The sequence below is a fragment of the Amblyomma maculatum genome, chromosome 1, assembly GCF_055883805.1.
Source record: "Amblyomma maculatum isolate TAMU_Amacu chromosome 1, ASM5588380v1, whole genome shotgun sequence".
NCBI classification, from domain to species: Eukaryota; Metazoa; Arthropoda; class Arachnida; order Ixodida; family Ixodidae; genus Amblyomma; species Amblyomma maculatum.
Genome location: NC_139344.1, coordinates 306,698,045 through 306,713,780, shown reverse-complemented (window position 1 = coordinate 306,713,780; position 15,736 = coordinate 306,698,045). Strand labels below are relative to the sequence as shown.

General features: G+C 48.3%; 2 protein-coding genes across 3 annotated transcripts in view; one reads left to right on the top strand and one right to left on the bottom strand.

Annotated features, from left to right (window-relative positions):
• LOC146207006 (vesicular integral-membrane protein VIP36) overlaps positions 1-5,288 on the top strand; it is a 69,738-nt gene extending 64,450 nt beyond the window's left edge. Inside the window, exon 9 of the mRNA XM_084591752.1 lies at positions 4,790-5,288. Within this exon, the coding sequence (XP_084447878.1) occupies positions 4,790-4,938 (149 nt within the window). The 3' untranslated portion in view covers positions 4,939-5,288. The remainder of the gene's footprint in view (positions 1-4,789) is intronic.
• BORCS7 (BLOC-1 related complex subunit 7) lies at positions 5,220-6,438 on the bottom strand. Of its 2 annotated transcripts, XM_084591770.1 has the most exons (5): positions 6,170-6,438; positions 6,051-6,113; positions 5,947-5,990; positions 5,853-5,873; positions 5,220-5,359 (listed from the first exon to the last, which is right to left on the bottom strand). In XM_084591770.1, exons 1-5 carry the CDS (start codon positions 6,302-6,304, stop codon positions 5,308-5,310), a joined length of 315 nt encoding a protein of 104 aa, XP_084447896.1. In that variant the 5' UTR covers positions 6,305-6,438; the 3' UTR covers positions 5,220-5,307. The 2 variants fall into 2 exon arrangements, with proteins under 2 accessions (XP_084447896.1, XP_084447905.1); XM_084591779.1 differs by lacking the exon at positions 5,853-5,873.
• Between the last annotated feature and the right edge of the window lie 9,298 nt (positions 6,439-15,736).

Below are 15,736 nucleotides of genomic sequence, written 5' to 3'. Positions count from 1 at the left end.
GAGGTTGGCAATTTCCAGGCAGTGTTTGTGGGCCCAGTCGATCATGATCTGGCCATTGTAGTCCTGGTAGCCATCCAAGGACTGAATATGCCCGTTAAAGTCGCCCATGAGTATCACCTCTTTACCGGAAGCCCATCTCTGAATATCCTCTGTGAGGCACTGCATAATTTGGGAATTCCCATTGTGTTGTCCACACTTCACGGCAAGATATACCATGCCGACGATCACGGGCATACCCAGGATGGTGCCAGTAATCCATGTGCTCACAGCACGCGCCTTTCTCTTCTTCGCTTCTCCACAGCATCCAGACTCCTCCTCCTTTGCGGGACCCCTGTTCGCGATTGTTTCTAGCCCAGTGCCATCGTTCGTGGACCGGGGGCTCCTCTAAGTCCCTAAGATGAGTCTCGGCTACCGCGAACAGGGTGAAGTCCTCATTGTTTAGTGTCTCGAACAGTTCTTCCCACTTTGCGTCTTTTCGTGCTTCGTGGAGGTTCAGGAAGCCTATGCGAACTGCGGCGGGATGTCTGCGGCGACATGCGTGCTTTCGTTGGCGCCTTATTGGGGCAGGCGGTGAGCCAGCATCAGGTGGTGCCTGACCAACTCTCCCACAGCGGCGTACATTGTCAGTAGTGTGGCCTGGGGGCTCCACATTGGGATTGGTGTAGCGCCCCAGTGGTGGGGGAGGGTGGATATTGGCTATTCCCTGCGCCTGTTGGTGGGGGCGTTGCACTGCTGGCGGTAGCTGAAGAGTGCTGTGCGACTCTGCAGTCTGACTCGTACATTCTGCGGCTGGGGCCTGTTGGTGTTGCTGGGCTTGTCGGGCTTGCGGTGTCCGGGCATGCTGCGGCTGTTTTATTCTGTCCTTGTGTTCATAGCGAGGGCGCTACGAACACAAGGAATTTCGTTCCTGTCCAGCATTGTTGGGGTCCAGCCCTTGCTAAGGTCAATGAAGCGATGTCTGTTTCGCTTGCACCATCTCTTCAGCTGGGCGTTAGCAGTCAGTACTGCTGTGCGAACCTCCCCTCGAGTGGTAACTTCGGGCAATGAGCATACTATGAGGCCCGCTAGGGGATCGCCGCAGCTTCCAGGGATTGGGTGATAAGCTCCGGTTTACGCTGAAGTGCCTCCGCAAGTCCTATATGTACCACATATCGGCACGGTACATGTCGGGCCTGGTCTTCATAGTGGTTGATGCGTTTTATTGCTTCATCGGTTGACGCATGTTTGTTGTACAGGAACCCAAGTGCTCTCGGGACACTGACCGCTTCCCGCAAGGCTGTTGAGAGTTTACCCACGTTCTCATAAACGACAAGGATGACCTCTCGGGCCACATCGGATGCAGGGTATCCCTTATCTCTGTTGTTTTGTTTGTGACTCGTCGTTTACTGTTTCGGGGCGGATGTCCTGAGCTTTGATGGCTATGGGATGCCTTCTCCCGGCTCCCTGTGTGCGGATGGTTTTTATCCTGTATCGATTTATCGGGACGTTGCCTGGGTTTAGCACTTTGACCAGCGTTGTGTCCCCGAAAGATGCCATCTCGCTAGTTCTTGACACCTCACCAGCGGCTGAACTGTACTTCGGAGTGTCTAATGTCATCGTACCAGATTGCCTCACCGAGGCTTCTGATTCTAGATGGGCATTGCCACCCAGCACGCCATGGACACAGTCCTGCATTGTATGCGACGTCAGCGCATCCTGGTTATCTGTTATGTCGTTTGTCTCATGAACTGAGGGATCTTCCCTCATAACTTGTCCTCCTTGTCCTGTCGAGAATGTCTCCTGACTGGTATTAGCACCACTAGTGTCAGGTGTTTCTCGGCATGGTATTTGTGCGCTTCAATGTCAATCTCGAGGCTAGCTCCCAAACCGTAGCTTCCAGTGCATCCACCCTGTTCTGGAGTTCCACACAATTCAGCTGGTATTGTGTCATAGTCGAGCCGAGATGTCCTCCATCCGCAGACATATTTTACAGACAAAAGCTTTGTCCATGGCGGAGGCAGCGCTATCGAAAGGCGTCTCGTCCAGATAGACCCAGCGGTCACAAAAGTTGCATTTAATCGACGGACCATCCTGTTCGTTTTTCGCGTGCTTGCTCATTCTCGTGTACGGGCCTTCGTAGGAGCGGGAACGCGGGAGGGATGGTCCCACGGATGGGAGAACTGGTTGATCCTCCACGGCAGCTGCACCCTCAACTGGGAGTGTCGGGGGAGGAGGATGAGTAAGTGTCGTGTCGCTCACCTTTGAGGCAGGTAGGCCTGAGTCCCGAGCAACATCGGTGCTGGTCGCAGCGACCACTGCTGTGTCAAGCCAAGATGGAAATCAATCCTAATGGGCCCCTGGATTCACGGCATATTTCAAATGTCGCGCACATACAGATAGGGAACGATGACTGCCCTCTTCCGGTGAGATTGGCGAGGAGCAGCTCCACACACATGCACACGGCTCCCCGTTTCTTAAGAGCGCCCCCTGGGCAGCGCAGGTTCCCTACAGAAATAAGCTGTAGCCGGGGCGCACCTCAGCACGCCCAAGAGCTTTGGCTGGCGGTGCTTCGTTTGAAGATGAACTCGGCTCAAGAACAGTAAACTACACTGCACGGGGAGGCAACAGGTTAAGCACAAAGCAAGCTTGCGCTGGGCTTCGCTCTCTGTGGCAATGCGCAGACGACCGGCTGTACTCCCCCCCACACAGTGAGGACAGCTGTCATTAGGGAAGCTGTTTGAAAAAAAAACTTTCGTGCGGCGGACAGACCATGCACTCCTAGTAACGCTGGTTCACGGCTGGACTCAAGTGGCGGCTGTGGCTGGTCTTACCAGATCTCCCTGAAACGCCGGGTGGAGACATAGGCTTATGTGGCAGCATTGCTCTAAGTAGGGCACACACGCACCCGCCACCTTTCGTTCCTTTCCCGCTCTCTCTGTCCAAAGGAAGGGTCTTCCTTCAGCCCAGTCTCCAAAAACAAATTAGTTGTTTAGCTCTGGTTAACCCTAGTTGAATTGCGAAAGCAATGGCGGAGGCTTCTCTTGCCTGCTACATTATTCCCCTATCATGCCCTATGAGTGTAAGGTGCTACATTATTGGGAACACTTAAGCTCATCCTTTAAGGGTAGACGCGAGAGTGGAGAGTGTAAGCTACCAGACCACATATAAAGTCACGCTTCAACCAAGCTGTTGAACATGCTTGCGTGTCGTAGGGGTAACGAGAATGCAAACGGTTCTGGCAGGCTGATTCTGATATCACCCTCCCATATGAAAGGAGCGACCCGAGTTGGCAGCTCCTGCCCGTGGCATAAGGGTAACGTGAATTCAAATCTCATGGCAGGCTGAGTTTTTTATGGGGAGACAGTAGCTACATCTCTTCACTCCGTAGCTGTCGTCGTATGTGTGCGAATAAGTTTCCATTGCGGCAGTGTCCTCGGATATTTTTGTGAAATGCGCGATCAAAATGAAAGGTGTGTACGACGTCGTGCAGGTTCGAGGTGGGTTTCATTCTTTTGCAGCTCTTGCCTTCACAGTGCAGGCAATCTGGTTTCTGCCCTTTGCATATGCGGGTACTGTCTGGAATGAAGCAGATGAGGAGATGTGAACATAGGCGCACTTATGCAAAGCGGATTCGAGCTAGTAGGCGCATGTGTTGCTTTTCAGCCCCGGTCCTAAGCACTTTTTTTTTTTTTAAACTAAGCAAACCTAGATTTAAGCACACTATCCAGGAAGCATAATCAAACCTTATGCAAGAAATGCTGGCCTGTTCACCTTGCACGTCGTACTGCTCTAGTTGGGCGCTGTCTTGCTCTACTCTTGTGTAACTTTAATAGGAATTGAAAATAAGTTAAAATAAAACGATCTTAGGCACTGCTGAGGCGGCGTTCGTGAAAATCAAAAGTGCAACAGAGTTGCATGTTTCACTGTGAGTTTTTTGTATGTTCCTGGAGGTAGTCGGATGTTATCGAAGCACATCGGCGGTGGTACCTGCGGTGCCGTGTCCAAACAACCGCTTATTACGTGGCATAGCCCCAGGCTCTCATGCTGTGAGAACAGAAACCAAGTGCAATTCTTAAACAAAAGAAAAAAATTTTGCAGGACATAAAATATTAAAAAAAGAGTTTACGTCCCAGAGTGATGAGGGATGTGGAGGATAATTTTGACCACCCAGGGTTGTTTCACATTCTCTGCAGTGTTCACACAGAGGCATTATTAGCTGGCAGCCAAAAGTTGTAGTCACACATGAAATGCAGCTATGAGGAACAATTTCATTCACTGCGAGAGTGCACTGGTGGTTTTATTATTTTGGGAGCGCTACAATTTAGCAAGGAGGAGGCATACAAGGACAGGCACTGCCTGTCCATAGCAAATTGTAGTGCTTCCAAAATGACGAATATGCACCAGCTAGCCCAATTCACCGCCCTCTTGGTTTAATGTCCAGAAGCAACATGACAACTACCTGGAGTTCTTTTAGCATCGCACAGCAGACCACTGTGGCGGGTATTCCGCCGGTTGTGTCATTTGGCTGCTCAAAAAGCAGCTGTGGAATATTCCATCGCTTGAAAGTCGACCATATTAAGCGGACTAGTACTACTCGGTCGCTTTTGTTGCCTTTTATTCCCACAGACTGCTTTATCGCATTGCCCAGCTGCACGTGCCCGATGTGATATGTGGTGCCAGTGCTTGGATGTCTGCAGAAGGTGCTTGGATGTCTTGTTTTGTCATAGTCTCAAACGAGGTGCACAGGCACTTGCTGACTGCACTGCTCAAGTGGTGCATAGCTCATACCAGTCTTTTTGCCTGCATGCAGATCATGTGGACGACCCGCCGCCTGCCATGTCTGGAACCAAGTTCCTCCTGATCGTGCTTTGTGCCATTCTTGGGATTGCCTTGTGTATCATAGTTGGCGTTGTGCTCCTCCAGAAGCAACAAGAAACTTCCAGAAAGAGGTTCTACTGAAGGTGCTGCCAATAAGTCATTCATCTGGGTAAAAGGATGGACGTTGCGAGTCAAAAGCAGCTTGATCACACATCCTTCAATGCCAGCACGGAGGGTGGCTCCATTGCTATCATTAGTGCGATTGAGGTATGACTGAGCGAAAGCTTTTTTGGAGCTGCTTCATGTGAACTGGCTTTGAGCTACAGAATATGTTAATATCCACTTAAGCCAAATTTAATTGATTGAAGCCACAGCGACATGCTGCTCCCAGGACACATGCGCATTTGCTGTTGTGGGTGTGATTGTATTTTTTTTTTTCTTTTGTACGATTTCGGCTGAGAAGCGGAGAAAATAAAATTTGCATCTCTGTTTTTGGCTCTGTATTTTTCATTAGCACTGCATCCGGTGGAGTTGGTCCTTAACCACTTCAATGTGTTGGGCACTGAAAAAAAAAAAATTATATATATATACGCGCGCGCACACACATGGCGAAATATTACGCGGGCACAAGGAAAAGTACACGTGCCCTCATTCCCCCGTGTACATTCCCCCTCCCTCATAACTTAACGAGATTGGAGGAGGTTTCCCTTAGAAGGATAAGAGCTGGGGCGGCCCTTACACCGTCGGTAACATGCCGGTGGGAATCTCAAGCAAACATCGGACCAACCACATGCCCGAAGTGTTACACACCAGCTGAAGAAGTGGATGTTCGCCACCTGCTGTGGACTTGTGCAGGGACAAGGGCATTAAGGACACAGATTCTGCGGGAAGTGTGACAACACAAGAGGACTTCTCTAAATGGTTCACCGACAACGATAAGAGCGGGAGCCTGCTCCGGTTCCTTACGGAAAATAATTTACACGAGTTTCTATAATATGCCTTATAGCAAGCTTACGTAAAGAAAAAAACAAAAAGCAATAGACTCGCGGACGTACCATTTTAGAATAGCATCCGCCCTGCAACGACAATTCGTTCGTTAGGAAAAAAAAAAAAAAAACGCCGACAATGCAAGCAGAATTCTGTACTCACTGCAGTTGCAGATTTGTGACCAGGCTCTGCATCTTGCACAGGTTCTTGAAAAGAAAGGGGGGGGGCGTAACTGTGATGCCAACTGGACCAAGAGCTCGACTTACCATATCGGAGTTGTGCAAAGCATGCTCCTGAAGGGCAAAGTTTCTCGCAGTATGCATCAGTGTCTGGAAGGAACGCAGACAAGCTTATTTAAGCTACTTGCGAATAGATTAACACCTACCTCGCCGCTTCTGGACCCTTTGACAAGCTGTCGCGCCAGCGATCCAACGCTGTTCACATTCACTTGTATGCGATCACACAGCCTTTCTTTGGACTCCACAAAAAGGCCCCGAGCGCACGACACTGAGCTTGTCATTTACGCGATAATGATTGATGCCTATTTTATCACAGAAGTGTGGAGGAACAGGCGAGGGCAGAACCAGTGGCACAACACTACCAGTGACAAGGTATATGTACTATGGTAGCGAAGGCTCCATAGACGCCCATCAGCGTTGCCAGATTGGAAAGTGGCCGCGACACCAGAACCTCGACGAAATTTCCCCAGATTTCCCAAGAATCCAAAAAATGCTATAAAATGATTAAAAATGACCACGAAATAGCTGTCATCACTCATTTGAGTAAAATAAAAGCATGTCATGCAGCCCCTAATCATCACTTTGGGCGTCATATATGTATGAGCGGAACCCGCGTATCATATCATCGGTGTGACGAATTTTGATCACGCAGAACTTTATGACCTTGGCACATCTGCCTGGATGACAATGTTGAGCGAATCCGTACAATGACATCCAGAGTTTTCAGCGACTCTTGCTTCAGAACATGGTCTTCACGCATGTGACTTGACCGAAGACCCGCTTCACTGCTGCATTTGACACTGGGCATGAGAGACAGGCCAGTGCATACAATGCCAGTTCATTGTAGGGCTTTTCACCCATGGTGTTTTTGTCTTTGAAAACTTTGACTTGACCCATAATGTTGCAGAGTCCTCTGGAAGTTTGCCGCCGAAGCCGCGGCCTCCTCACTCCAAAGATGCATAACAATTCACCTGTATTGCACTTCAGTCACTTCCGTCCAGGTTTTCTTCTCTTGAGATTGAGTGGCCGCTTGCGCATCCTAGTGCTAAACTTTTGGATCAGCAGCGCCCCTGAGTGGTTTTCCCCAGATATCACCAGATTTTGTCTGGTGTAGTAGTTCGTGGACTTGGACACCAGGAGCTCCAACGATTCACCAGATTTCCGAAATCTGGTGGCGAATTTCCCCAGATGGCAACGCTGACGTCGCCCATACGTACAAAACATGGCGGCTCATGGGCTCCAGCGACCAATGAAAATTGGGGGGGCCATGACGTCAAATGACGTCACCCATACGTTCACTTTGGCGCGAATTATAAACTTTTTTTTTTTAACCTCCGCGTTGCATTGACGAGCCTGCATTTTTTGAAGGTTGTTGCCTTTCAGCGCGCGCCAACCTTTGCCATCTAAATGAACTCGAGTTTGTTGTTTACGCCCTTGTTTATAAGCAGTTGCTCCAGCACAATGAAAGTGGTTGGCAAAGGTGGCGGCATAGAAAGGCAGCAACACTTCCAAATAGAGACCACGCATGCAAATTCATAATACAAATACTGCTGCAAGTAATGCAAGTACTTTGGCCATTTACTTTGTCCCTCAGCACAGTAAGGTGCGGTCCAGAAACACTGGTGCAACGGGGCAGTCGTGCCCAGTTCGCCACAGAGTGTACCAAGTGAACAATTATGGTTTTCATGTTCATGGTTTATTGTATCAACCAATAAAATACAGCAACAAATCACAACGATAAAAATGCATGTCGTTGACAGCACAAACAGTAGCGCTGTTTAAGCGCACTAATCATCTCAATGATCACAGCTGAGGCATAGAAAAGGCTTGAAGTAACTGCCACAAAACATCACCAGATATGAAACATGCATGTACAGAAAACAAAGCTATGACAGCTGCAATTGAAATAAAAATGTCATGAATTAGTGGGTGCATCAAAACATACGTGGAGCATAGAGCACTGGGATCACTCTTCAAGTTTAAATTCGACGGAAGAAATTATACAGCAGTTTTCAAGGCAATTTCAAGGTCGCACCAGTCCAGACAGCTTTAGAATCAACAAACGTGCTTAACACAGGAGCATTAGAGCATACATTGAGTCTATGCGCAACCTCCAGATCTGCTCACCGGTGAAAGTCAGCCAGGAAGCGGTAAGACACCGACGGTTGAGCCCACGCGGTCGCAACGTGCCACAGGACATCACTTCCTCACTTTGTGCGGGCTCATCTTGCGATAAAAAGCTAAGCGCGATGCACTGCTGTAAAAAGACTTCGCACTGCCCGCACGACGAAGGGGACGAAACCAAAAAACACGGCTGCAGGGAAATATTAAATCTCACCAAACGGCGACAGAGCAGCGACCAGCAAGGACGTCAAAATCTTCGCGAAAGGGACATTTTCAGACTTGCAAACTAAATTACGCTTTCACGGGCGCACCAAGGCCCGCACCACGGCAGTTCGTGACGAGCAGCAGACAGCGATAAGAAACCGTTTCGTGCTTCGTCCATAGAGAAAGAGATTGGTAAAGAGCGGACACTCCCATAGGGCCCAGCGGCCCATTTGACTGTAGTGCACCAAGCGGCCGGCGGCAACTACTTCCGGTCTTGCTGAAAGGCGCGCGATTTGAATGCTAGCCACGCGCTGCGCCCTTCCCTGCCCTTTTGGCGCATTATTTTGGTTTTAAATAATCTGCTAGTGTTTCTATTTATTTTCAGCATGCATAACAACAGGAAAAATAGATTCCCAGTTCTCTAAACTGGCCATCAACGCAGCTGCGCCACAGCCTTTGCAAAACAGTATTGCAGAAAAGACGCCAAGTGCTTTATGAAATGAATTTATTTTGCTGCATATAGAACACGAGATGCAACAGATGTAGACGGATGCATTGACAATACTTGACACACATTAGGCGATGTGCACAATAAGGAAAAATAAAAATACACAAGGTGAAAAACAGCACTTGGGTAGAGTAAAAAAATAGCATAACGTTGATTTCCGAATTATTGCAAATGATATTTAACAAAACGGGCATTATACATAAACTACACAGTCCCAGTAGTGGCTACCTTAGCAAGGGTAACTTGTATTGTCCAGGGCAGAGAGGAGTACTGACGCTTGAGGGAAGGCCACACCATTCACTCGTCGCATCTGCCGTGCTTCGGCTGCAGTCCGTGGGTCCATGCAGTGCTGTTGGAAAAGGAATGAACATGATGCAGAAGGTTGCAATGAAATGTAAGGCCACTGCACCGCGCACACATGTGCATGTGGGTGGGTACTGAAAACTTGGTGAGCAGCAGTTATGGTCCAGAACAGAAAAGCTGTCATTCGTAAAATTGATACAAAAGCTACTCTTGCAACGTAGATGTCAGGAAATGCAGGCTAACCTAACCTATCTGAAAATGCATTTCTACAGAGCGTGAAATAACAGCCACTAATCTAACAATTTATTCCTCAAGAGCACTGAACAGCTCAAGCAATGAAGCTTGCCGCATAAAACATTTTTCACTTTAGCGTTGTCCCGTTAAATGTAACGCGACACCACGCAAAAGTAGCCGTTCGCAAAACCGCGGCCTGGCCTCACCGCGGCCGGCGAGCACGTCATGTTGGCTTGCCTTTCATACGAGACTTTGTGAAGCGCAGACCACCGCGCTGAGCTAAACTGCCCGAAATGCCTCGCAGTTTTACAAGAATGAAACATTTTTCACCTTGCGGTTGCCCTGTTAAACGCGACACCACGCAAAACTAGCCGTTCACAAAACCTCACGCCAGGTCACATGTCATCGCGGCCGGCGAGCCATATTGGCGAGCGCCTTGTCATGCCTGTTGTCTGCCCTTCACGTGTGTCTTTGTGAAGCGCAGACCGCCGCACTGAGCTACACCGCGAGTCTGAAATACTGCGTAGTTTAACAAGTCAAGAATGAAACGTTTCTCACTTTACCGTTGCTCTGCTAAACGCGACACTTAGCAAAACTATTGCCGTTCGGCAAACTGCGTCAGCATGGCCGCACCGGCCGGCGAACACGCCATTTTGGCGCAACGGCGTGCCTTGGTGCCTTCACATGCCACTTTGTCAAGCGTGACGAGCTAAACTGTTCGAAATGAAGCTGCTTCCCGGGAACACAACATATTACACCTCGCCGTGGTTGGGAACCGCCAGAGTTACGGCGTAATGAACTGCGCCTGAACAGCCGGCGCGCCTGTTCACGAGCTGCGAAACTTATTGGCACCGGCCGACATGGTCAGCGTAAACTGTTCGAAATGCAGCGTAGTTAAGCAAAAGACGTTGCTCACCTTGCCGTCGTTTCCAACCGCTGTCGTTCTGCGCAGCAGTCCACGAGAGGTATGTGCCGCACAAGCGCGGCGAGGCACGAGCACACAACCGCGCCCTTTGACAACTTCTTGTCGTCTGCTCCGGCGGGCTACCGCTGCAGCGAGTGCCGTCGCGCGCGCGTCCGCGCATGCGCACGTTGGTGCCGCCATCCATCAATCGGCGGCAGCGCAAAAAGTCGCGCGTCATTTCCTGGGGCCAGTTTTCGCCGAGTGACCGCTCTTTACCAATCTCTTTCTCTATGCTTCGTCAGCTTCGTTATCTCCGTTGCCTTGGTTACCTCTGGCAGCACCTCCTGACCGATGCAACGATGCAAGATGCAACATCAAGGGGCTGGGGCGATAAGTGTTTCAAGATTTTTAAAAAAAAGTTAAGAATGTATTTATAAAATACCTTTCCTCATGCACAAACGAAGTTATCAAAATGTCTATTCTTTTTATGTTGATTGATACGTTTTAATTTGTAGTAATATAATTTCCTTAGCCCATGGCCCAGCCTTCGCCACCATTCTACTTCCGCCATGGCTACACAACACCGTCGCCACCGTCGCTTGTTGCTGCCATCGGTCAAGACTGCTTCGTAGACGTCTACAGGTGCGCGTATTGATACAGACCTGCACAGATTGCACTGCCCCAGCGCGCACCTTCTAGTTCATAGCCTTCGCCGCTAGGGAACGAACACTACGGGTAACCTGGCGCTACTGTAAACCTGTTAATAAGAAGGATCTATTAGTTCTGTCATTTTTCTTCGTCGTTATAGCTTATTTATCTGTCCACGCTGTAATGCACAAGCACCTGTTCTGCGCATGTGCAGCGAGTAACTGCAGTGCCGTCAAGTGCCGTCGCACAAAGCGGAATCGCGGTATGTCTTCTAGCGAGAGAAAAACATAAAAATAAACACTCTCCGCTAAAATACAAAAAGGCAAAATTTTAGAAGTATAACTTGGGCAAAGATCTTTTTTTTTTAATTTGGGTACAGTTTGTTTATATTTATTTGTGATTTGATGATGATGAAAATGACAGACGAACAGGTCAACCGAGCGCCCTCAAGGCCTCAACGACGAGAAAGGTAACGAAAGTTGGCGCACGAGGTCCCATAGGACCCTGTTTTTTGTGAAATAACTTTTAGTATTTGCTTTTTTCTGGAAATAAGCCTCAAACTCAGATGCCAATTACCCCGTTTCACAGCGCCCGGGCCAGTGGAGCCAGCCCGAGCCACCCGAACAAAAGCTGGCGCGCTTTTCGGGCAACGGGTGCTCGCGCCTTGCGAGTCCTAGGTCGCTTTTCATGCGTCGGCTTGTTGTAGTTTGCGGGGCATCATCCCGATAGATGCAAATTCGGTGAAAATCTAATTCAGTTCGTGGATTGTTGCCCTAAATTCAACAGCGCAGCCTTCGGTCCTGTCCCTGGCCTGTCTGCAGCCTCCGACTACGGTGAGTCGTACGCGAATGATGGTGTTTCGTACATGCCCGCGAGCTCTAGGTAAAGCATTTGTAGGCGTTCTGCTACCGTCTTGCAGCTTTTTTAACGAGTTTTTACACGGCAGTGCAGCTGTGCGGTAGTCACAATTACTGACGCGGCGTAATCACGCGACAGTCTCCGGGCGAAGGCATGTGGAGACTGCATAATGGCGTCGATCCCGTTTCTTCGCGCTTGTTGCATACCTGCTGCTGTGCACCGATCGGTCGCCGGTTGCTGTTGTCTTCGGGATGCACTGGGGTATTGGGACGTACGCGGCGACTTACAGATTATGTGAAACTATTTGTGAGTCGACAGTCACGGAAGTTTGTAATTTGCTTTTTTTTTTTTTAAAATTCTTCGTTTGTGGCCTAGTTTGTTTGGGCAGTAGCAGGCATTTTGGTGTGCGCCAGCGTGAACGCGCTGGTTTATGATCAGGAGGTTTTATTGCCTTCCTCGCAGCTTCAGCAGATAGTGATTGGGCCCATAGAAACGGTCGTGCTTCTGTCAAAAAATTAGTAAGGTATTCATCCATGCGGCCCATACGTGGTGCTGCAGTGCAAGAGGTCAGCTTCTTTGCAGTGTCGACGAAGTGCTAAAGAAGGGGAGTTGCTGGCCAGCTGAGAGATAGTATAAATGTAAACTGGCCCAGTGCGAAATGAGCCCCTGAGTGAAACGAGCCTACTGCTCAGCACGGAATGTTTACAAGATACGGGCGTATACCCGCACGAATTTATTGTGCTTATATGCTCACACGTTCCACTGTCGAGTACTCACATCGGTGCATGCAGCAGGGAGGGTGACTCTTGGCTATCATAGGTTCTTGCCCATGAGAGTATCTGCCCTTTTACTACTAAAATAACTGCATTGGTAGAACTCGCTGAGCTTGTTTATATAGACTTAACACTTCGAATGCATGTCGCTACCGTCGAGTTCCCTAATATATATCTTTTGCCTGCTCCAACAGCGTCATCACTTTGAGAAAACTGGGAATGATAGCAGAAATAATGCCCCCATAAATAGTGGGCAGTGCTTCGCTTCAAGCTGCTGTCAAGGCCATTGACAGCTTATTTGAAAACAAAGCAATAATTAACCTGAGGTGGTACGTTTTGTTGAGGAGAGTGAGGCACCGTTGCATGTAGTACTACCTTGTAATCCTGTCAAAGAGCTTGTAAGTTGCTGCTATAAGCACTCTTCATTACAATTCCATGCAAGCCGCAGCATATTCCGCACTTACTGCACACATGATTTAACTTAGTCTCTTTGTTGCTATTTCAATGTTTTGCAAGTGTGCTAAATATTTGTATTTGTGCTAGCATTGACTGCCAGTCTCGTTGCTGCCTTTTTCCTTCTGCGGCAGGCACTCTCACTTGCTTTACTCTAATCAAATTCTACTGTGAGTGAGTTTGCTGAATTTATGCAAACTAAATGTAATTGCAGTATTGCTCTCATTTATTTACATTTGCAGAGGCAAGGAATACTCGGGGCCGACGTACGAGTTTCTTCCACCAGTTGGATTCCTCTGCTACCTCGGTAGTGCAGTGCGCTGTAACTGGTGTGACCAAATGGATACTCTCACTCCTTCTACTGGTTTATTTATTTATTTATTTATTTATTTATAATACCCTCAGGGTACAGTTGTACGTTACAGAGGGGAGGGGCGCATACAGGATATATATATAAAACAGAAGGTTAACAAAAGCGTACAAATCTGAAAAACAAAGCAAATAAAAAAAGAACAAGATACATGTGCAATTTAGGAAATTTAGGAGAACGGCATAGGTGTTAAAAACAACAATATAAAAATATAATAAGCAACAGTATACAATGATGTTATGCAAATAACCATACAGTAAGTTTTAAAACTAGGCAAAAAAGAAAGATTGCAGCGCGGATTTAAATTTTTGTTCTTCAGTTATACTTGTTAGTGATGCAGAGAGGTTATTCCAATCATTACAGGTGCGGGGAAGAAAGGAGTTAAAATAGGCAACTGTGTTTGTGTGCGGAATGTTTACCTTTTGACTATGGTTACGGCGAAAGGAAATGTAGATACCTGCCAACTCTCCTGATTCAGTCGGGAGACTCCCGATTTTTCACTGCACCTTCCGATTGTACGATCACTAGCCTAAATCTCCTGAAAAGTTGCCTCAGCCCGCGCGGAAATCATTTTTGCAAAAATCTCGGCGCAGAATCTGCAGCCGCGTCGTAACGCCCCCATCAAAGTTAACGGCAGCAGCAACGCCATCAGCATCATTGGCTAGCAGCGAGCCGAAGCCAAATCAAAGCTAAAGCCAGTGGTGCCGTTTGGCTGCACGTTTTCTCAGGCCTTCCCTTGTGTGCACCGTTGCTGTCGCTTGCTGTGTGTAGGCTTAGCGTGTCTGCGGTCCACTGTGTGACGATCGACATCCTTGTGTTGTTCGCGACATCATGGCGCTCTCAAAGCCGAAAAAGAAATATTTGCAGAAGTTTTTGAGATCGTATACTTCTGACTTTCCTTGTTTTGTGACGTCAAGAAAAGGCGAACATTTCGCATTTTGCACAACGTGTGGATGCGACGTCAGTGTGTGTCACGGCGGCAAAGGTGACTTGAAACATCACGTTTCCACAGCGAAGCATGTGAGCAACGTTCGCGCCACTGACCAGCAAGGGAACATAGCAAACTTTCTGCAAAAGGACTGCGACAAAAGTGTGATACGTGCGGAGTGCCTTTTTACAGGTTTCCTAATCGAACATAACCTGCCGCTAAGTGTCAGCGACCATGTTGGGCCTCTTTTACGAAAAATGTTTCCGCGGTCTGAGGAAGCAAAGCGGTATGGATGCGGACGCACCAAGGCGACTGCAATCGTGGGCGAAATGGCCTCAGAGGTGCAAAGCACGATGTTAAACGCCTTGAAACACCGTGCTTTTGCTGTTGCTGTGGACGGTAGCAATGACAGTGCTGCACAGATATACCCGATTGTAGTGACCTACTACGTAGAAGAATGCTCGAAGATCGACAGTAGGCTAATGAGCCTTCAAGAACTTCATGGGGAGGCAACTGGACGAAAAATAGGTAACCTCGTGTTGGAGGCATTGAGAAATGTTGACGTGCCTGTATCCAACTGCATTGCGTTTTGCGCCGACAATGCAAACGTTATGTTAGGGAAAAAAAACGGCGTCGCTGCAGTCTTAAAGGAAGCTCAAGAAAACTTAGTTGTTGTTGGCTGCCCGTGTCATCTGATTAATCTGGCTGCTGAGAAAGGAGCAGCGTGCTTGCCAGTGAAGTTCGACGAGGTCCTCGTTGATGTATTTTATTACTTGGAGAAAAGTGCCAAACGCAAAGACAAACTTTCAGAATTTCAAGACATGCACAATACGGAGGTGCGAAAAATTTTGAAACATGTGCCAACTCGTTGGTTGTCTTTGGGCAAGTGCCTCACTAGAATGCTTGACCAATGGAAACCTCTGGTCAGTTTTTTCTTGAATGAGGTAAAAACAAAAAAGCGATGCCCATCCTTCTTAGATTCCTATCATATTCCTCGAAGGCCCACATCAACAGGAGGTGAAAATCCCGATGGTGCGAGTCACAAGCGTAAAGCAATAACAGAGAAGAAAGATGTTCTACCTGCAAAAAAAGCCAAAGTTATGTCTGAAACTGCAAGAGAAGCTGCTTTATCTCGCGAAGAAAGACTGCTCCATTTTTTGACATGCGACATCAACTTGGCTTTTGGATATTTTTTGAAAAGTGTGGTCCCGCTTTTTGAGAAAGCTAACTGCCAGCTGCAGTCGCAGGCACCACAAATACATATTCTGCGGCCTGTTTTACTGCAGCTCCTCACAGAGCTTTTGGCAAGGTTTGTGCTGCCGACAGCTGTAAAGGCTGCTGCTTCTCCGCTTGATGTTCTACATCAAGATATTGGCTGCCAGAAAGGAGACAATGACCTGGTCATC

Coding starts and splice junctions, on each gene's coding strand:
- BORCS7 (XM_084591770.1), bottom strand. CDS start 6,304: ATGACAAGCTCAGTGTCGTGCGCTCGGGGCCTTTTTGTGGAGTCCAAA. Junction 5,874..5,946: donor GTCACAAATCTGCAACTGCA/GTGAGTACAGAA, acceptor TTGTCGTTGCAG/GGCGGATGCTATTCTAAAAT. Junction 5,360..5,852: donor GCGGATGCTATTCTAAAATG/GTACGTCCGCGA, acceptor TTTTTTTTTCAG/TGCCCAACACATTGAAGTGG.